Raw genomic sequence first — 19,994 nt, 5'->3', positions numbered from 1 at the left:
GAGAGGCTGCTGCGTGTAAATCTGCCGGTGTTACTGGTATGGGGTGTTGAATGCTTACAGATGCCCTTGGAGGTGTAACTGGGACCTGGAGCTACTGATTGAGCCCAAATAATGATGGATGGAAAGGAACTGTGCTCCCAAAGAGACGCAATTCCCAGGGAAAAGTTGGCTTTGGGGCAAACCCCCTTCTCCTGCGTCTCTGTTAAAGTCGAGGGGTGCTTTGAGTGGCTGGTCCTTCCTCAGGCAGGCTTAGGGAAAGGAATTGCTCCACGTAGCTTTATTTGGGACCCTAGATCTATAAAGAAAAAAGTCCTTATAAAAAAAAAAAATCTTCTATTAATTGCAGGTAATTTCCCAGCAGCAGAATAGTCGCAGTTGCAATTCCCAAGGGTGACTAAACTGAAATAACCACGTTAAGAGTCGCAGGTAACATCCAGTCCTGCCCTATTTATAGCTGCTGAGGTGGAGTTTGTATAAGAAACCACAGTCACAGGACACCCCGTTTCCAGGTGTCTGTTCCCAAAAGCCCCAGTGTGCAGGTCCTGCCGTGCAGTTCTGTAATTTTGATTTTTCTCGCAGCGCTTAAGGGCTGCCAATGCCTGGAAAAAACCTGCCTCCACTGAATTCCCCTGGAGCTCTGCTTTCCTACCCCGGCCGGAGCTGGATCAAATAATATCTCTCTGCCACGCTTTGGAGATAAGGCAGGAGGCCGAGAAAACCTGCTGCTATCTCCGTTTTAATTTTTATTTGCAAATAGCGTCGAGCCAAGGCCTCTCCGCCCGGATCAGCTCCTCTTATCGGAGGGATTATAACTGGCTCACTAAACAATATAATCCCTGTATAACCCCCAGCAATCTTTCAGGAGGATTTTGCAAGTGGCTGAAGAGCAGAGTAAAATCTCTGGCTATGGGATTAATTGGTATAAAATCAAGCTTGGATTTGACCACGTGGTTAAAAAAAAAAAAAAAAGGAAAGAAAGAAAAACTGTATAAATACAAATTACTGTATTTCTGCTTGTTTCATCGTAAATGATTCCTTGGGTCCTGTACACGTGGGCCACAACAACCCCCTGCAGCGCTACAGGCTGGGGGAAGAGTGGTTAGAAAGAGCCTTGGGGGTGCTGATCGACAGCCGGCTGAACGTGAGCCAGCAGTGTGCCCAGGTGGCCAAGAAGGCCAATGGCATCCTGGCCTCTATTAGTGTAGCCAGCTGGTCTGGGGAAGGGATCGTCCCTCTGTGCTCAGCACTGGTGAGGCCGCACCTTGAATCCTGTGTCCAGTTCTGGGCCCCGCACTTCAAGAAAGATGTTGAGGTGTTGGAGCGAGTCCAGAGGAGGGCGACCAAGCTGGTGAAGGGTCTGGAGGGTCTGACCTCCGAGGAACGGCTGAGGGAGCTGGAGGTGTTTAGCCTGGAGAAGAGGAGGCTCCAAGGTGACCTTAGTGCAGTCTACAACTACCTGAAGGGAGGTTGTAGTGGGATGGGAGTCGGCCTCTTCTCCCAGGCAACTAGCGCTAGGACAAGAGGACACAGCCTCAAGCTTCACCAGGGGAGGTTCAGGTTGGACATTAGGAAGAATGTCTTCTCAGCAAGGGTCATTAGCCATTGGAAGGGGCTGCCGAGGGAGGTGGTGGAGTCACCATCTCTGGAGGTGTTTAAGAAAAGACTGGCCATGTCACTTAGTGCCCTGGTCTAGTTGCCATGGTGGTATCAGGGCAATGGTTGGACTCGATGATCCCAGAGGGCTCTTCCAACCTCATTGATTCTGTGATTCTGAGCCAGATTTATGGGCGCAGTAACTTGGAGGTCCATGACTGTGTGAGTTTGGGACCTCAGGTGTCAGAAGCGTTTGCTTTTGGGGCAGTGCTGCGGGTTTGAGATTTTTAGATGGAAATATCATTGTGTTTGTAGGCCGCATCTTGCCGTGGGTGCTCTGGGGCTGTTCTTCACCAGGCCCTGGGATGCGCCTGGTCTGTGCTTTGCTCCAGGACGTGCCGTGCTGCTGCTCTGCAGCTCTCCCGGGCACATCTATTCCTGCCTGGGAAATTACTTTTCTTTCCAAATTTTTTTTGTTTGTTTTTGGTTCTTTTTAACTTTGGAAACTCAGCGCAGAGTTTGCCAGCGGTTTTCTTTTCGCTCGCTGAGCTGCTGGTATTGAATGCGAGCGGGCAGGCTGGGTTACTAAAGAGGTTTTGGTTTCCTTGTTGACCGTTTGCTCTTTTTTTTTAACCCTCCAACAAAAGGAAATCGATAGCCGCGAGCAGCACCGAATAGCTCTGCATCACACGATGGGATTCTTGTCCCAGGAACCGGCTGGGATTATCAGTTGTCTTTGCACTTTGAATTTTAATAGCATTAACTATAGCGTAGTCGTGTTATTTTAAAACCGTATCTAGAGTTGCCTGAGTTGTGTTTTTTCCTCCTCCCTCGCCTGCAGAAATTGCAACCAGAATTAAGAGACAGATTTTGAAGGTTAAAACTTCCCAGATTGTTTCCCTCTCAGTTGTCATGTTGGGATGGTTTTGTTTTCTTTCCGATTGCATCAAATATTTGTAATCCTGCAGGGACTGTGGTGTGAGGGTGAATCTCGCTCCAAAAAATAAAGGGATTTTTTTGGGTTTTTACTGTTTCTGCAGCGTAGCTGGGGGGAAGTTGGTGAAAAGAGCAATTACAAACGCGGCTCAACTTGGCGAAGGTTGGGGCCGTGCTCTGCCTCTCCTAATGCCTCTTAGTTGGGTATTTGAAGCATCACCTGAGACTTGTATATTTAGAAATATTGAGCTCTCAGATGGAGATGCTTTCACCCAGCCTGATTTTTAGATATTTATTTTTTAGCTCTGGTCTTGCAAGCAGCCCCCTGGGAGAGGGGACTTGGCCAGCGTCCTGCCCCAGCACACAGAAGGCACAAACCAGCTGAAATATTAAAAACCGCCCTGTCTTACTAAAGAAAAAAATAGCTTTGAACAATTCTGAGTCTTTTGGGTACGCTCTGCGTCGTGTGCATGGGGTGGTGGGTTTCTGGTGTGTCAATGCCCAGTTATTTCTTTAATTTTTCCAGTTTGAAACCTAATCCAGGAGTTGTCATTGGCTGGCAAACGTGTCCCTGGCTCCAGGAGACCGCTCCGGGCTCCGAGTCATCCCTAGAAACTCTGATTTACCGTGCTGAGGGTTTAAGGCACAGTGACCTAATCTGACCTGGCTGAATCCCCACTCGTTGGTGCTGTTGCCCAGGTCACCCCGGGTTTGGGTGCCCATCCCACAGCCTGGATTTCCCCAAAATGCCTCATTATTTCGTGCCCCCCTTGCGAACACCCCACACCTGGCACATCGTGCAGGCGGAGCCGCGTATCCTTTTCCCACGCACCGTTGCTTGCACCAAGCTGGACACGTTGCATTTGCTCGTGGCTTTTTCCTCCCCCCTCCTCCAAATCCCCAAGTTGCTTTGGATGTTTTTTGTTATTATTGGCCTGATCTTTTCAGTGCAACAATATTTTCTCTGGGGCAGCGCCCAGTGCCAGGCATAGCTTGGGAGAGGTCCTGCGAGGGCAGCGTAGAAAGGGTGCACGACATCAAAGCCCTTCTGTGAATAAACAGGAGGAAAGGACGTATTTTTTTTGTCTTGCTCAAGCAATGCATTGAAAACCCGTACTTGAATTATTATTCTTGATCACATTTCATTTTGAGTTGATACAATTGCTTCTTGGGTACCTGTCTCCTAGGATCATTTATTACTATTTTCATTTTCTAACTCTAGCTATTTCAAAATTGTGGTTCAGGTTATAAAGTATATTTGGAAGAAATAAGGGTTCCTGTTATTTGCTTTGCTTTGAGTCTGTGCAGTACACGGGGGAAAATGCAGAAGCCTTTTAACAGCCCTCCCCCAGCGTAGAACTTTTATTTATAAACTGCAAGCTGAGATTTTCAGGAGTCCATTTTGTTTAAAAACTGAAGATTGGGAGGGGGAAAATTAAAAAAAAGAATCTAAACCCACTAATTACTACGCTGGGGGTCAGAGCCACCCTCTCCATCAAGCTCAGAAAACCCAAGAAACTGGAAAGCAACTTTCCTTTTTATTAATAGACCTGTTGTAAAAATCACCAGGATCCCACCCGGGTCAGGAAAATCCAGCAGCGAGAGCAGGGTTTAAATGTGCCACACGACGATCCCACTTCCATCCCGTGCAGGGGCAGCAGGACCCGTTAAAATAGAAAAGGCATCGAGGGTTTTGCACATCCACCCGTGGGCTTTTGCTGCTGGCTTTGGCACGTGTCTCCTGGGCCTTCTCCTGCTCCTTTTTGCTTTGTGTTTTGTTTTAAATAATTTTTTTTTATATATTTTATTTTCCCAGCCCTGGTTCTGCCTGGTGCAAAGCGCTGATAGCTTTGGGGGAGCGGCTGCCTGCTGGCTCCGTGCGCTGCGAGTGAAGATTAATAAAAAGCCGTCACTTTTATTAACTTTGCAACTTAGTGTGTGATTTTAATTCCAGGCAGGCACCAAGTGCAGCCCTCCAAGCTTTAAATGGCTTTTTCTGCCTTTGTGCTTGCCTTACACCGCCCATCACAGCACTCGCATGGAGTAATGCTGCGGGTATTTCAGGAAAAAAAAGCACGTTTTTGATAGCAATTGGTGTTTGGCTCCTCATTTTCAGCCTGTTGGTACCAATTTGGGGTCTGTTTCGTCATTTCATGGGGCAGGGGTATATTAATTTCATTTTCTGGGCCCCGCACTTCAAGAAAGATGTTGAGGTGTTGGAGCGAGTCCAGAGGAAGGCGACCAAGCTGGTGAAGGGTCTGGAGGGTCTGACCTCCGAGGAACGGCTGAGGGAGCTGGGGGGTTTAGCCTGGAGAAGAGGAGGCTCAGAGGTGACCTTAGTGCAGTCTACAACTACCTGAAGGGAGGCTGTGGCGGAGTGGGAGTCGGCCTCTTCTCCCAGGCAACCAGCAATAGGACAAGAGGACACAGCCTCAAGCTTTGCCAGGGGAGGTTCAGGTTGGACGTTAGGAAACATTTCTTCTCAGCAAGGGTCATTAGCCATTGGAAGGGGCTGCCGAGGGAGGTGGTGGAGTCACCATCTCTGGAGGTGTTCAAGACTGGCCATGGCACTTAGTGCCATGGTCTAGTTGACGTGGTGGTGTCAGGGCAATGGTTGGACTCGATGATCCCAGAGGGCTCTTCCAACCTGATTGATTCTGTGATTCAGTCAAGTGTGCTGTGATATTTCACGTGGTGGTAAAGTTTTGGTGAAAAAAATGGTTGAAAACCTTCAGATGTTTGATTTTTGTCCAGCACCTCCTGGCAGGGAAACACAAACTTTGCTGCGAAGGAAGTTTTAATAAACATAGTTTGGAAGTTTAGTAAGTGGCACATAAATAAAATAGATCTCCCTCGCTGCTTACGCACTGGGAAAGACCTTCAGGTTCATTGTTTTTTGTTTAAAAAGGGAAAGAGCTTTTGGAAACGGGGCTCAGAGTTACTTAATAGTGGTGGGCTGCGGGAGCAGAGATGCAGTGGGGCTGCTGAGGAGCATCCTGGTTATGCATGAGGTGGGCTCAGCCTGTGAATTCACACCTGCCAAGACAAGCATAAGGCTTTTAAATCGATATTAACCCCTTAAGCATCAGAATTGGGGGCAGATTTTGGCCCGTAACTTGCCATTAATGATGGGCAGGGAGGAAGCTGCCCTGCACCGTGCCATCCGTCTCCGTGCTGCAGTGCAGTCGCTTTTATCTATTATATATTGTTCTTGGTAGAATTATTCTGCCCCCAGCCTGTAGGTACAGGCTGTTACTAAATGAATTTAAGCTCTTATTTGAAGGTTAAATTGCTGCGTTGCAAGTTGGTGGGGTAAGGCGGGGAGATGCTTCCTCTCCTTCCCCTCTGCAAAACGCATGTGGGCTTCAGCCCTGACCTGGTGATTTTATTGAGCATCACTTGAAAAAGGCAAATATTGTACTGAAACGCTGTGTTCAGCCCTCTGAACGGGGCAGCTCTTCCTGAGCCCTTTTCTATTGAGGTGCCCACCCGGGTGTCAGCTCTCGGGTGGGATCCTGCAGCACCCGAGGAGGAGGTACAGGGATTTTAAGTCACAAACTTGGGAAAGCTTCTTGTAGGCATCCCTGGGAGCGTTCCCGTGGGATGCAGGTCACAGCTGGGGGATGTGGCATTTTTAGGGTGCTCCTCAAAAACGAAGTGGCAGGTGGTGACCCCCCTCGGAGCAGCGCAGGGGTGTGAATTTGGCAAAAAAGTGCCCGGTTATTGGTAGCACCGTAGCGCTGATGCTGGTCCTGCGGGCTGGATTAAGCCCAGTCCTGGTGTTGGCATCTTCTGTGGGCGTGAAATACATAACGGCTGCACTACGGCTGCTGATCTTGTCCTGAGACTCCCCAGAGTTTGCTGTGGAAGGATTAGGATGGAAAAATCCATAGAAAAACATACAGAAAATGTGGCTGTTGGCTGCTCTGCCCAGAGGTTGGCTCTTCGGTTGGCAAGTGAAACGACGCTGTATTTAGTGCTGGTTTTGCTGACAAGAAGCAGGTTGGCGACTGGAAAGCTGCCGTGGGGTACGTCGGATCGGTTATATTAGGTTGTATATCCCTGGAGGCTTCCCCTCGAGTCGTTCCTCCGTTATTATTTATAACTCAGCTGGAAGGGGTTGGTCACGAGCATCCCTCCGCGGCACGGGGCAGTGGTTTTTCGGCAGGTCCTCTTGTCGGTGGGCTGCGTTGGTTGGTTAACAAACAGGGTTGCCACAGGTTTTTAGAAACTGCTAGCAGGAACCATTAACTCTTCCTTTTAATTATTCAGGTTGCCTCTTTTAAATTTCTTTTTTAAGTGGAGCTAATAGGCTTTGCAGAGGAGGCTTCCAACTACAGCAGTTCCTCCCCGGAGGAGCTCTGTTTGTGCATCGCCAGCTAATCTCTTTTCTTCATTATCCCTTATCTTCCCCCTAGCTGATTAATTGCTTTTGATTGATTTATAAATATTCTGTTGATACAAGCAGTGAATGGGAGGGGAATGGGATAGGTCCAGGCACATGGGGTCATTGATCCGTGTGACCCCCTGGGCTTTCCTAACCTGCCTTGCAACGCTGAGCAATTTCAGCCAGGCTTTTTGCCTTTTTTTGGGTTTTTTTTAGATTTTTTGCAATTCCTACAAGCAACCAGTCACCATCTCTGGAGGGGTTTAAGAAAAGACTGGACATGGCACTTAGTGCCATGGTCTAGTTGACGTGGTGGTGTCAGGGCAATGGTTGGACTCGATGGTCCCAGAGGTCTCTTCCAACCTGATCGATTCTGTGAAATTCTGCGAATCATTTTGCGTCTACGCACATGAACAAACCCTGTTGCTTTTCGTGGTCCCAGCTGAATAGCCATGGGGACGTTGGGCGCGATCAAGGGCACGCTGAGGTGGGCTTTGGGCTTCACTAGTGGCAAAGAAGGTGCCGGTGTGATGCAGGTTTCCAACTCCATCAGTGTGTGAAATCCACTTCCAAATCTGTGTGGCCCCAAAAATGTGAAATGTTCCTACGTGGCAGCTTTGGGGCTCCTGGAGGTGCAGGGGGGGAATATAAATTATAAATTTTGATTTATAACAATTTTGATGTATTATTATGCTCCTCTTTCACCATAAAGTGGCTGGTGGCACAGGCACAACCTCAATATACAGCAACTTAATTCCATGTTGCTAACTGGAGATTGCCAGGCGAGCGGAGCTGCGTGAGCAGCCCAGGCTGCCGCTTTATCGTATATTCGCGGGAGTTGTGTAATTTCTTTGTCATCATATATGGTAATATGATCGCTGCAGCATGACATAGGATGGGGTTCAATGAATAATGCAAAACCCAGCGTAACACTGAATCTATATTAGATGCGCTTTTCCCCCAGTGTTATTTTAAAAAGGAAAATATTGATTCTGGTGGGGTTCAGCGGCTCAAAGCTCTCGGAGAGCCCGCGTTGTGCTGATGGGTGCCCAAGCCAAGTGGCTGACCATGTCTTGTTCCCTCCATGGCTGCACGCGATGGGCTGTTGGTGTTGGTTTTCCCCGTTACTGTCTTTGAACGCTAATTAGGATGGATAATTTCTATTTGTTTTCTTTATTTTTTTAACCAAACTCCCCCTATTCTGATCTGTAGCATTTATTTTTGTGGGCCATTATCTTAGTCTCATTACAGCCTTTTAGCATTTGAATGAAAATAGCAGTAAGGAAGCCAGGAGTTGTTAAGCATAAAACGTCTGTGATAACAACCATAATTGTCATGATAAAAATAAAAACACAACAGAAATGACTGTGATGAGTTCAGGAAACTGTACCAAAGGAGTGTGGAGCTGGGAGCGATGATGTTTGTCCTTTACTCATTACTTTTTTGCCTCTGAACGTTGCAAATGCTTTTGCAATGCTGTTGTAAAGAAGGGGAAAGTCACTGGGTAGGGACATGAAAAAAATAACTTTGGATTTTTCCCTCCGTTGAGGCTTTAATTAATCAATGCCAAAACTCTCGGCGATGCACATGTGATTTTGGGGAGTCTAAAACACTCCGGCAGCGCTGGAGGAGGTGCCAAGCAGTGCCAAGTTCCTCGATGAGAATTACCCTTCCTGCCTCTGGTTTTGGAGCCAGCTCTACGTGAGTGAATCCTTCCCCTCACACATCACATTTTGCAACCTCGCCGCCATCGATTTTTAACTGGGTAAAAGCAGGCGGAGGCTTCCCGACGCGCCTCCGAAATCCCCAGCCGAGCGCGCTCCTCGGTGACAACGCCGATGTGAAATGTTTGACAAAAATGTGTCATTTTTGAGAAGAGTTTTCCTTGAAAGAAAAACTGGGTGGGGGGAAGAAATCAGCTCTGTTTCAAAACATCTTAATTTTTTTTTTTTGTAAGAGATGGGGATGGGGAAGGAGGTTTCCACGGGTGTGGGGGAAATGTTTTTGCAAGTTTTCCTGGAAGGAGGTGGCCTTGGGATGCAGGAGACCTTGTACAACCATAATTCTCATGGTAGAGACCTTGTACAGGGTCTCCTGCATCCCAAGGCCATCTCCTTCCAGGAAGTACAAGGTCTCCTGGTTTTTCTGTTCCAGTTGATGGGTACGTGGTTTTTATGGACAGCTCTGTTCTCCAGGTCAAATGTAGCTCTGCAAGGACCAGCTCTTGTCCAGAAGAACATAAATGCATTGCTGACCTTCTGCAGTGATACTTCTTGCAGGGCTGAGGTTATTCAGCAATCACTGCAGGTGCCTGTGCCTTCAGGGCACTAATATACGTTGACATCCATATGGTCATGCTGTATTTAATCAACCACCAGCTGCCATTAAGTGTTTGGTGGGAACTGCACCTTTTTGGGTGGTGATGCTGAAGTTGAAGTGCTTTGTGACCCCAGCTTGTGTCTCTATGGCAAGTCTCTGGTAGCACCTGCCCTTGTAGGTGATAGTTGGGAGATTTTGGTGGTGACCCCTCATTCATGACTTGCTCCAGAGCCATAATCCTGGTGGGACCTCCAAGCCCTGGGAAGATGGAGATGGAGCACATGATGCAGGTTTGTCCTCCGGTGAAGGCTGTCCAGTTTGGATCAGCCCCCTCTTGCCTTGTCCGCAGAGACCTTCTGGGCCAGGCTTGGGTGGGAACGCTCCCTCCTGCCCCGTCCCTGCAGAAAGGTCTTGGCTCGGGAGGGCTGATGGAGGCCAGTAGGTCCCCGCTGGGATTTGGGATGAAGGGCCAGACCTATCTGCCCTGACACCCAGCGCCCATCCCCTTCCTCATGCAGAAATATGGGTGTCTGGGGTCACATGGAAATCCCATCTCAGGTCCTGGCTCTGTTATCGATCTCTTCCCTCCCAGCCCCCAATTAGGGGTGCTGTGACCCCAGCAAAGCCAGCGCTCATTAGGGCTGATACCTTCTCCGTGTGTTGTCTCCAGAGGGGACACTGCAAGCAAAGCTCCCTGTCGTATCACCTCCCTCCTGGCAGCAGCCACCACCAGCACATGGTAACGGGTTGCTCCAAGGCAAGGGGAGGGAACCCAGACCCCGACCCGGATTTAAACACAGCTGAAAGCACGGCTGCTGCCAGACACAGGGCCACGCTCGGAGCCCGGCTGCACCACGCAAACCCACACCGAATAAAGCGTGTGCAGCCTTTTAATTAACCAGCACCCTTTTTCCGAGTGCCTTCCAAAGGGGTTTTTAATCAAGTAGGAAGGGGCAGGGGAGTCCCTGCAGGCCCCATCGCTGGATTACAGAGCGCGGTGCGTGCGGTGGGGACGAGGACTGGCGCTGTGGGGGTGAGTAACGCGGCGTGGTCCAGCGTTAGTCAGCAGGAGCAGGGATGCGAGCCCAGCCCGGCCTTCCCGGGAGCGTGGCAGGTTGGAGGAGCTGCTCTCAGGGAGCTTGGGGCTTGTGCAACACCCGTGACGCAGAGAACCTCCTCCGTCTGGTGGGGTTTGGGGTATCGCCGTGCCGCGGCACAGCGCACCGAGGTGCAGTCACCTTTGCACCGGGCTTGTTGGCAAAGCAGCGTTAAATCAGCAGGTGCTCCCCAACCCTCCCCAACCCCGCAGCGATGCCGCAGGCGGTGCCGGTGCCGGCCCGTTGCGTGCACCGGAGCGTGTTGCGATAAGCACCACGGCTTGTTGCAAAACAAACGCAGCTCCCTGCCCCTTCCCGAGCTGCTGGTGAGGAAGCAGCAGGGCAGGGAGGGGGGCAATGCCCGGCAGCTGGGCGTGGGGCTGGTGAGGACCGGTTTTATTGACCCAAGCTCAGCTGGTGGTCGCGACCAAATGTGGCCGTGGCTGTGTCTCATCCTAGCTGGGGGCAGCTCGCTCCTCCCACAGTTACCTGCTTCCCGAAAATGTAAGGGTGAGTGCACGCAGGGCGTGCCTCAGTTTCCCCCCCGTGCCTCAGTTTCCCCCCCCTGCCTCAGTTTCCCCCCCGTGCCTCAGTTTCCCCCCCGTGCCTCAGTTTCCCCCCCGTGCCTCAGTTTCCCCCCCGTGCCTCAGTTTCCCCTGCTGTAGGGTGGAGGGGCTGGGTTTGCAGTGGCCGGCAGAGGCTTCGCGTGTCGGGCACTGGGGGAAAGCACAACACGGTGATTATTTTGGGGTTTTTTCCCATCTCAGACTCTGTTTTCTGAACTTGCCCTTGTGGGCAGAGCGAGAGGCGCGTGCAGGCAGGGTGCCATGGAGAGCAGAAAAGCAACACTCAAACAACCCAAAGAAGCTGGTTTTCAGAGTGTTTTTTTCTGGTGTACATTTATGTAACTTTTATGATAGAAAAGCCACTAGCCCCTATGTTCTGGCTGGTTTTTGCCGTGTCCCCGCTCACCCCGTCCTCCAGCTCCCCCTCTCTACCCTTCCTCGCCGCAGGGCCAGTCGTGGTGGGTCGCAGGGGGAGGCCGGGCTGCGATGGTGCCTCCCGCAGCCGTGGGTGTCATGCAATTGCAACCTGCCAAAATAAATAATAATTGCATTGCAAAAAAAGAAAATAAATAAAATACTGCGCTTATTCCCCATGCAAGGAACAGCTTGCAGGAGCTACATGCTGGAAACAGTGTGTTACCTTCCTTCGTGCCTCAGTTTCCCTGCGGTGCTGTTGGCAATGGCTCTGGCGAGCGGCGCGGTGGCCACGCGGCGGGTGGCGGCGATGGCCGGCGAGCTGGGAACCATTTCCGCCGGCGGCCAGGCCGCGGGTTCCTGCGCAGCCTTTTGCCGGGGGGCTGCGGGGACATCGCTCGCCCGCTCCGGGCCCCCCGTCCCGCGCACCTTGGCTCGGCGACGGGCAAAGCCACTCCTCTGCCGGCGTGACATCAGGCCGGGGAGGCTCGGAGAGCGGCGAGGGGTCAAATTCCCGGTGCAGGTAGCGCCTGCCGTACTTCCGTGCCGGGGAGGAGCCTGCCTGCCCGGGGACCCCCAACCCAACCCCGAGGACCCCCAAGCCCCGGGGACACCCAACCCCGCCGCCCCCCGCCATGAAGTCGGAGCAGGAGGAGAGCAAGCCGGGGACGTGCCGCTGCGAGCAGGGCTTCGCTCCGCGCCTGGCCTATTGTTCGGGTCTCTGCGAAGGGCGAGGGGCGGCCGGGGACGATGCTCGGGGCAGGGTGCTGTGCCCCTGCTTAGCCCACGCAGGTAAGGGGGGTCCTTGGGGGGGTCCCACCACCTCGCACGGCGGCGTGGAGGGGGGGATGCGGCGTTTCTTTTCCCTTGCTTGCTTTGTGCTGTTGTAGCTCGCTTCCTCCTGGGAGAAACAAAACAACGCCGGGCGGCCGGCGAGCGCGCCTCGAAGCTGGCCGGGGCCGTGGCGGTGGTGGCCGTGCCGTCCCCCCGCGCCCAGGGCGAAGCGAGGGGCAGGGGCGAGGGGCTCCGGCTCCCCCCGCAGCGGTGGGAGGCCGGGCGGGAGGCTCCCCGCACGCCGTAGTCCATTTTGTCTTGTGGAGAAGCCGGAGCGTGCCGGGAGCTCGCCAAGGGCTCGGCCACTGGCCCTGGGGGCTGCCGTGGGGGTCGCAGCCCACCGGCCAGCTGCTTTGAAACCCCACGTGTGCTTTGGAAAGCCTTTGCAGCCTCCAGCCTGTCTCCTGAACCCCCTTACCCCCCTGCTGCTGCCATACACAGGAGGGTTATATCAGGTTTTATTTCTTTACATCCACTGTAAGAGACCTGCTGGGGCAGTGGGCTCCGGCTTGCTGGGAATGATCCTTTTTTTGGGGTGTGGGGGGTGACTTTGCGGGCAGGCCCATGGCCACCAGCACTGGTTGATGGTGCACGGTCAGGGTGGGCGACTGGGGGTCCCGTCCCAGGGCTGGGGCCGTAGGGAAGCGCCGAGGTGGCGTATAACTGGGGAAATGCTCAAAAATGGTGTTTGCAGGGATTTATGTGCGTTGGGTGAAAGCTCTGACCTGAACCTGCCACCAAGTGTCTGTGCCCACGTCCAGGCGTGACAGCTCGCTTGCCACATCTCAGCAGTAGCAAGAGATGGGATCTAAAGCTTCCTTCTGTAAAAAATGCATCTATGGAGTCCAAAGTCACGTTGTTAGCCCCAGAGGCTCTGCAGCACGTGGCTGAGCACCCCAGTGCCCGCCCAGGAGGGAGTTGGGGTGGCCAGCAGCTCCTCCGAGGCCGTGGAGCACCGTGGTGCTGCGGGAGACGCCGTGCCTGGGGCTGGAGCTGGGATGTGCAGCGCTGGGACTCGGCTGGAGGGGTGATGTGCAAGTTCTGGGCCCTGGTGTGTATCCCCGTGAGGGGACGATGCTGCATGGGGTTTGGCTTTGAGCCGCGGCGTGTCCATCATGGTGCCCAGGTGTCAAAGGGAGAGGTTGGATGTGTTGGACGTTGGCTCTTTGGGGAGGGTGGCTGCTGGCGGTTGGTCCCCCTGCTCTGACCCCCGGCCGTCCCCCAGCCCCGTGCCTGGTAGTTTGTGCTTTTCCTCCAAATTACTCCTTGTAGAGAGGGGAAAATCAAACCGTCCGTGATGCAGGCTGCTGGGGGGGGTGGTTGGTTGAACCTCTCTGCGAGAGACTCGGGTCCCAAGCTGGGGAGCTGTTTAACCATCAAAGGTGATGAGATGCTCTTTAAGATCCTAGCACGACTCATTCCTAGGGCTTGCATCGTTATTTTCTTCTAATAATGGCCTTTATCTTATGACCCTTCTGTTTCCCATCCCAGGGCAGAGGTGTATGTATGTGTATATTTATACGTGTACGTGTGTATATACATATTCTGGGCCAAAGCTCTGCAGGAGGGTGGAGGGATGAAGCCTTGCACCATGATCTCGACGGGTGAGGGTCTGTTAGCACTGAAATTTGGCTTTTTCCCATTTTGCCGTTTTTTCCCCACTTGCCTGTCTGTGCAGTGCATGTGAAGTCACCCTTTGGGGTGAGCCGCTGCTGGTTTTAAGCTCTTGGTCCATAAGCAACCTTGTCGTTTGTACCGCATTGATTTTTAATACGGACCTTCCAAAGACAGAAATTCACGTGCAGCGATGGTCAGCTGTGTTACATGGGAAAAAAAAGGCTTTTAAATTAGTGTTTTTAAATGGATGCCTGTTCCAAGGCCAGTAAAAGGCTTTGGTGCTGCGTGGCCGGTGGATCTGCTGCCGAGAGGAGCCTGAGATGGGATTTGCAGGAGCCAGAGTGGAAACTTCAGCCCCAAACACTGGCTGGAGGTGTTCAAACCCTAAAAAAATCTTATTTTCATTGTCTGTTAACGCTAATCGGCGCTTAAAGCGTAGAGGATGCAGGATCTGACAGTGTTGTGGAAGTTTAATGCTATCAACTGAAATATAATTAACAGCCAATTATTTCATTGTGAATGGTAGTTTTCATCAATTAGTCTGGGAAATGTTTAAATTGCATTAATTTCATCGCTGCCCACTCACTTGCGAGAGATTTGGAAGGGGCTGGAATGAGCGGGTGTGCAACGGGGCTCGATGCCTCCTTCCCCTGGGTGGGCAGGAGTTACAGTGCACAGACAACCCCCCCAAAAAAAATGGTTAAAAAGAGGAGGAAAAAATAAAAAGGGGGCAAAAAAAATGGGGAAAATGTGCTGTGGGAGCTTTTTGCAGCGGGGTTTTTGCATTTGGGAGGTGACTGCTAATGGCAGATTTAATTTTGCACCCCAGTGTAGCGACACTTGCAAGGTACAGGTTGAACTGCAAAAACAAAGAAATTAAAAATTGTTCTATTTTCTGGATTGTATTTTAGCATCGTGTTGGGGAGTTGTTCTAATGCAATTTATGCAAATAAAATGGGCTTTCTCTGTAGGACCCTCGTGAGCTGGAGGTGCCGGTTGAGACGGGATGGAGACTTGCAGGAGAGGGGTTGGAGGGGGAAGAACCTCTTTTTGGGGGGGATAAATGGGGTGGTGTGATTTAGGTGGATGAGCGCTGTCAGGGAGCCCAGGGACATGTCAGAGCGGGGTGGAAATCCCGTATGGAAAGGAGGGTGATGACATGCTAATCAAAAGCTTGGTGTCACACAAGAAATTGCCCCTTAAGTGGTTTCCTATGGAAACCAAGGAGAGCAGGAGACGCTGCGTCATCCCCATCGCTTCCGTGAAATGCCACCTTCTCTCCCAGAAAACCCTTTAAAATCATGCTGGGAGGGTTTGACTTGCCTTGAAGCCCATTCCTGGTTCCTACAGCGAAGACATCGATGGGAGCCCCAGGAGGGAGCTGGGAAGAGAGCAAAGACCACAGCGCTTGGAGTAGGACAAGAGCTGATGGTGTGGCTTTCACTACTTGAGCCTGGCAAGAAGGGTTTTGCCCTGAAACCTTGGCTTAAGTGGATTGAGTTCTGCAATTTTTAAGTATAAATATATATATATATGTATATATATATATAAATGGATTGTGCTTTGCAATATAGACCTATTGGAAAATAGATCTATATTGCAAAAATAAATATCTGTTGCAAAGCATAATCCATTTTGTGTGTGTATATATATATATTAAATTAAATGGGGATATTTTCTTGGATTCCCACCAAAATGGGAATGAAAGGTGAAAATGAATTATCAGTGGGGAAAAATGTGTAAATAGCAGCAGTCACTGGTGCTTTGTGGGGCTGCGCGGGGGTTTCTGTGGCTGGGGAAGGCGCTGGGGGGGTTGCACGGTAAATATTGCACCACGTACAAGTCCCTTGCATCCCCCCCGTCCCCGTATCCCAAAGGCTGGAGGGGAAATGCTGCGTTCCTGCTGTGTTTCTTTGCCCTCGGCCGCCGCTCGGTTCTTGCTTTTTGCACTGACTTTAAGAAAATGCTTTGGACTGCACCGAAATCCCCAGCCCGGAGCTCGACTGTTCCTTGTTAGTGACTTTATTGCTAAATAATTTACAGGATGGGGCCTTGCCAGTTTTCGTACGGGAAGCATTTCAAGTATGCAAACCAGATTTTATGCCTTCCCGGCGCAGCTGCTGGCGGGGCTGGGGGGGAGCCGCCTCTCCCTGTACTGCTGCCGGCGTCACCTCCCAGCATCGCTCCACAAACCGTGCCGGAAAGGGATCGGCCCGTGCAGAGGGACCTCAGCAAAAATAAGGGGAAAATCCCCTATGTTTAATGCCCAGCTGGTGCCCCCCAAGCTGGGTGATGCTCGGTGGCACTGGGGAAAGGACCCAACTGCAGTAGCTTGGAGAAGGGGGTGTCTTCAAGAAAGATGTTGAGGTGTTGGAGCGAGTGCAGAGGAGGGCGACCAAGGTGGTGGAGGGTCTGGAGAGTCTGACCTCTGAGGAACGGCTGAGGGAGCTGGGGGTGTTTAGCCTGGAGAAGAGGAGGCTCAGAGGTGACCTTATCACAGTCTACAACTACCTGAAGGGAGGTTGTAGTGGAGTGGGAGTCGGCCTCTTCTCCCAGGCAACCAGCGCTAGGACAAGAGGACACAGCCTCAAGCTTCGCCAGGGGAGGTTCTGGTTGGACATTAGGAAGCATTTCTTCTCAGCAAGGGTCATTAGCCATTGGAAGGGGCTGCCGAGGGAGGTGGTGGAGTCACCATCTCTGGAGGTGTTTAAGAAGAGACTGGCCATGGCACTTAGTGCCCTGGTCTAGTTGCCATGGTGGTGTCAGGGCAATGGTTGGACTCGATGATCCTAGAGGGCTCTTCCAACCTGATTGATTCTGTGATTCTGTATTTATTTTTTATTTCTATTTTATTTTTCTGATGAGGGATTTATTTTTTCCTCCCTCTATCCAAGGGCATGGTGCAAACCTTTAGGAATCAGTAACCCCTTTGGATGAGTAATGGGATTTTCTCTGCATGTTCTCAAAGTGGGAGTGGGGGGGAAAGCAGAATCAAACTGCACACTTGTCATTTTGGATCCCGGTGTCTGGCTCGCGTAGAGGATTGCGAGGGGAGACAGAGGGCGATGGGTGCGATGTGGAAATAGCAGAAAAGCACTTTATTTCGCTAAGCAGCAGTAGGAAACGAGATCTCTGGAGCTTCCCCCGGTGCCCGCTGCAGGGACCCGCGCTGGGGCGTGCCGGGATGCTCCTGCGACGCAGCCGCTTTGGGGGGCAAAGCGTAAATCTGAAAAATTTCAAGCTTCGGGCCTGCTGGTAGAGGTGCCACCTTCCTCTTTGCAGTGTCAGAGTGGTTTTGTTGAGTTTTGTGGAGCGTGCCCTGAACGTGTGGCTGGCTGGAGGCAGAGCTGAGGCGCATCGTATGGGGCATAGTGGAGCTGGGAGTCTGTTGGACACTGGCCGTACGAGCACCCCATCAGTGAGCGGTTTGGATGGGGAGAAGGTTCTTGGTTTATTAGTATCAGTATATATCTTCATCATCAACCTTGATGAAGGGACAGAGTGTCTTCTCAGCAAGTTTGCTGACGATACGAAGCTGGGAGGTTTGGCTGATACACCTGAAGGCTGTGCGGCCATTAAGCGTGATTTGGACAGACTGGAGAGCTGGGCAAAGAGGAACCTAAGGAGGTTCAACAAGGATAAGTGCAGAGTCCTGCACCTGGGAAGGAGCAATAAAATGCATCAGTACAGGTTAGGAGGCAATCTGCTAGAGAGCAGTTCTGTGGAGAAGGACCTTGAGGTCCTGGTGGACAGCAAGTTATCCATGGGACAGCAATGTGCACTTGTGGCCAAGAAGGCCAATGGCCTCCTGGGGTGCATTAAGAAGAGCGTGTCCAGCAGATGGAGGGAGGTCCTCCTCCCCCTCTACTCTACCCTGGTGAGACCTCACCTGGAGTATTGCGTTCAGTTCTGGGCTCCCCAGTTCAAGAGGGACAGAGATCTACTGGAGAGAGTCCAGCGGAGGGCTATGAGGATGATGAAGGGACTGGAACATGTGCCTTAGGAGGAAAGGTTGAGAGACCTGGGGCTTTTTAGTCTGGAGAAGACTGAGAGGGGATCTGATTAATGTGTATAAATATATGAGGGCTGGGTGTCAAGAGGAAAGGAGCAACCTCTTCACTTGTGCCCTGCAATAGGCCAAGGGGCACTGGATGCAAACTGGAGCGCAGGAAGTTCAACCTCAACATGAGGAAGAACTTCTTTACTGTAAGGGTGACAGAGCACTGGAACAGGCTCCCCAGAGAGGGTGTGGAGCCTCCTTCTCTGGAGGCTTTCAAGACCCATCTGGATGCGTTTCTGTGTGACCTGCCCTAGACTGGTCCTTCTCTGGCAGGGGTTGGACTCGATGATCTCCAGAGGTCCCTTCCAACACCTCACATTCTATGATTCTATGATTTTTAACTTTTTTAATGCAAAACTCAGACACTAATACCCATTGCAGGGCCCTCCCATCCCATCCCTCCTCCTCCTCCTCCATTCCCAGGGTGCTGCCAGCCCTGCTGCAGGTTTTGGGCTGTGCAAAGCAGTTTTAGAAGCCCAGAGAATCACTCTGGCAGCGTTTGCTCCGGGGTTTGAGTTTGGAGCGGGGCCGCGCCGGGAGCTGTTGGTCACTTCCTCGCATTGTGTCTCCTCTTCCTCCAGCGCTGCTGCGGGAGGAGGTGGCCCAGCTGCAGGAGGAGGTTCACCTGCTCCGGCAAATGAAGGAGATGCTGACCAAGGACCTGGAGGAGACGCACGGCAGCAAGTCGCCCGAGGTGCTCTCGGCCACCGAGCTGAAGGTGCAGCTGGCGCAGAAGGAGCAGGAGCTGGCGCGCGCCAAGGAGGCTCTGCAAGGTAAGGGCCGCGCCCCCCTTCTACTGCCCCCCGGGACCCTGAAGCTTCAAAAAGTTAATTAATGAGGAAATTAAAAGCCATCCCTGTTATTTGGACTGTGCAGTGTGTGTTCACCCTGAGTACGTGGCGGGGGGGTTTGCGGGGCAGCCCTCCCCGGGCCCCCCCCACTCTCCTGCCCCAGCAGCGCAGGGCGCAGCGATGGGCTGGGAAATGGGGTGTGGGGGGCGTTCGCAGCGTTGCAAAGCGATTTCTCCACGGCTAGCTCTAGAGCAGAGCCAAGAGAGCAGCTGAAACGCAGCTGGAAATGTTTGCGGGGTGGGGATGGGTTGGATTTGAGCCCCCCGGGCTCTTCTAGGAGGGAAGCAGCGAGTTTCCCGGTGAGTGGGATTTTCCTTATCTCGCACAGAGTTACCGGGAGCGCCGCAGAGGGCAGAGGCTGGGGGTGCAGGTGACGTGCGGGGTCTCCCCTCTCTCAGCGCGTGGATTTGGGTGTTCTCCCACGGTGGTCGGGACCGGGCTGTGCAGGGAGAAGCGCGACATTGCAGCTTTTCCTCCCCAAAATGAACTGGCACTAAGTCCAGGCAGGACGGTTTGTTTGCCGGAGCCAGGGGGTGATCCTGCGCAGGGGAGAAAGCTCTTGCGTGTCAAATCCTGGCAGCGCCGTGGCTCTAAATATCATCTCAAATCCCCGACGTGCCGAGGATAACTTCCACTTGTCAGCTCGCGCTCGCGGATTACAAAGAGGAGCTGTCAAAAGTTTTCAGGCTCAGAGGCTGAGGAGCTGCGGGGCGGGAGAGCCCCGTCCCACCACGTGTCCCCCCGTCCGGGATGCTGAGGTGTGCAGAGAGGGGCAGGGAATTGGGCTGAGTCTGTATTCGGGGAAGGGATTGGAGAAAATGTTATTTTATCACTTTCTGATTTGTAAAAGCATCCCTATAAGTTAGTAACAGCCAAAATAACTTGAAAAATCTTGCCCCCTCCACCCCACTGTCGGTGCAGCCTCCGGCAGCAGGAAATGCTCTGGGTTTATAAAACTGTAAACGGAGGAAAAAAAACCTTAATTAGAGAATATTTGCTCTGCATGTACAGGGAGGGGGAAGTGCTGCTAAATGCAAAATGTGGAAGAGCAGAACTATTTTAAGACTAAAAATAGTCCAAAAAAACCCCAATAATAACTCATCTAAGAAGCTGCAGTGAGGTCATACACGCTTCTGTGGAGGATAATGCTGAGAAAAAGTGAGTTTGGCTTGAGAATTGTGAGTATTTAAGGAACAGAATGTTGGGTTTTTATTGGGTTTTTCTTGGCCGCTCTGTGGGATTGGTTTTCCAGGACTTCTCTGCAGGTGTGATGGCCAGGAAGAGGGAATCTCGGCTTGTGCTTGGAAAGGCACGTAACAA

The 19,994-nt window shown here is 52.0% G+C and overlaps 1 protein-coding gene across 2 annotated transcripts in view; it reads left to right on the top strand.

Annotated features, from left to right (window-relative positions):
• Positions 1–19,994, top strand: part of KAZN (kazrin, periplakin interacting protein) — an 83,329-nt gene that overhangs the window by 52,962 nt on the left and 10,373 nt on the right. Inside the window, exons 1-2 of one of the 2 annotated variants that reach the window (XM_068414668.1) lie at positions 12,046–12,104; positions 18,405–18,596. In XM_068414668.1, coding sequence (XP_068270769.1) covers positions 18,461–18,596 — 136 coding nt within the window. In that variant the 5' untranslated portion in view covers positions 12,046–12,104; positions 18,405–18,460. Of the gene's footprint in view, positions 1–12,045; positions 12,105–18,404; positions 18,597–19,994 lie in introns of those variants that run through there. The other variant, XM_068414667.1, reaches the window with a different exon arrangement.

Source organism: Nyctibius grandis, chromosome 17 (assembly GCF_013368605.1).
Source record: "Nyctibius grandis isolate bNycGra1 chromosome 17, bNycGra1.pri, whole genome shotgun sequence".
NCBI classification, from domain to species: Eukaryota; Metazoa; Chordata; class Aves; order Nyctibiiformes; family Nyctibiidae; genus Nyctibius; species Nyctibius grandis.
This window is presented reverse-complemented; position numbering and strand designations above follow the sequence as displayed.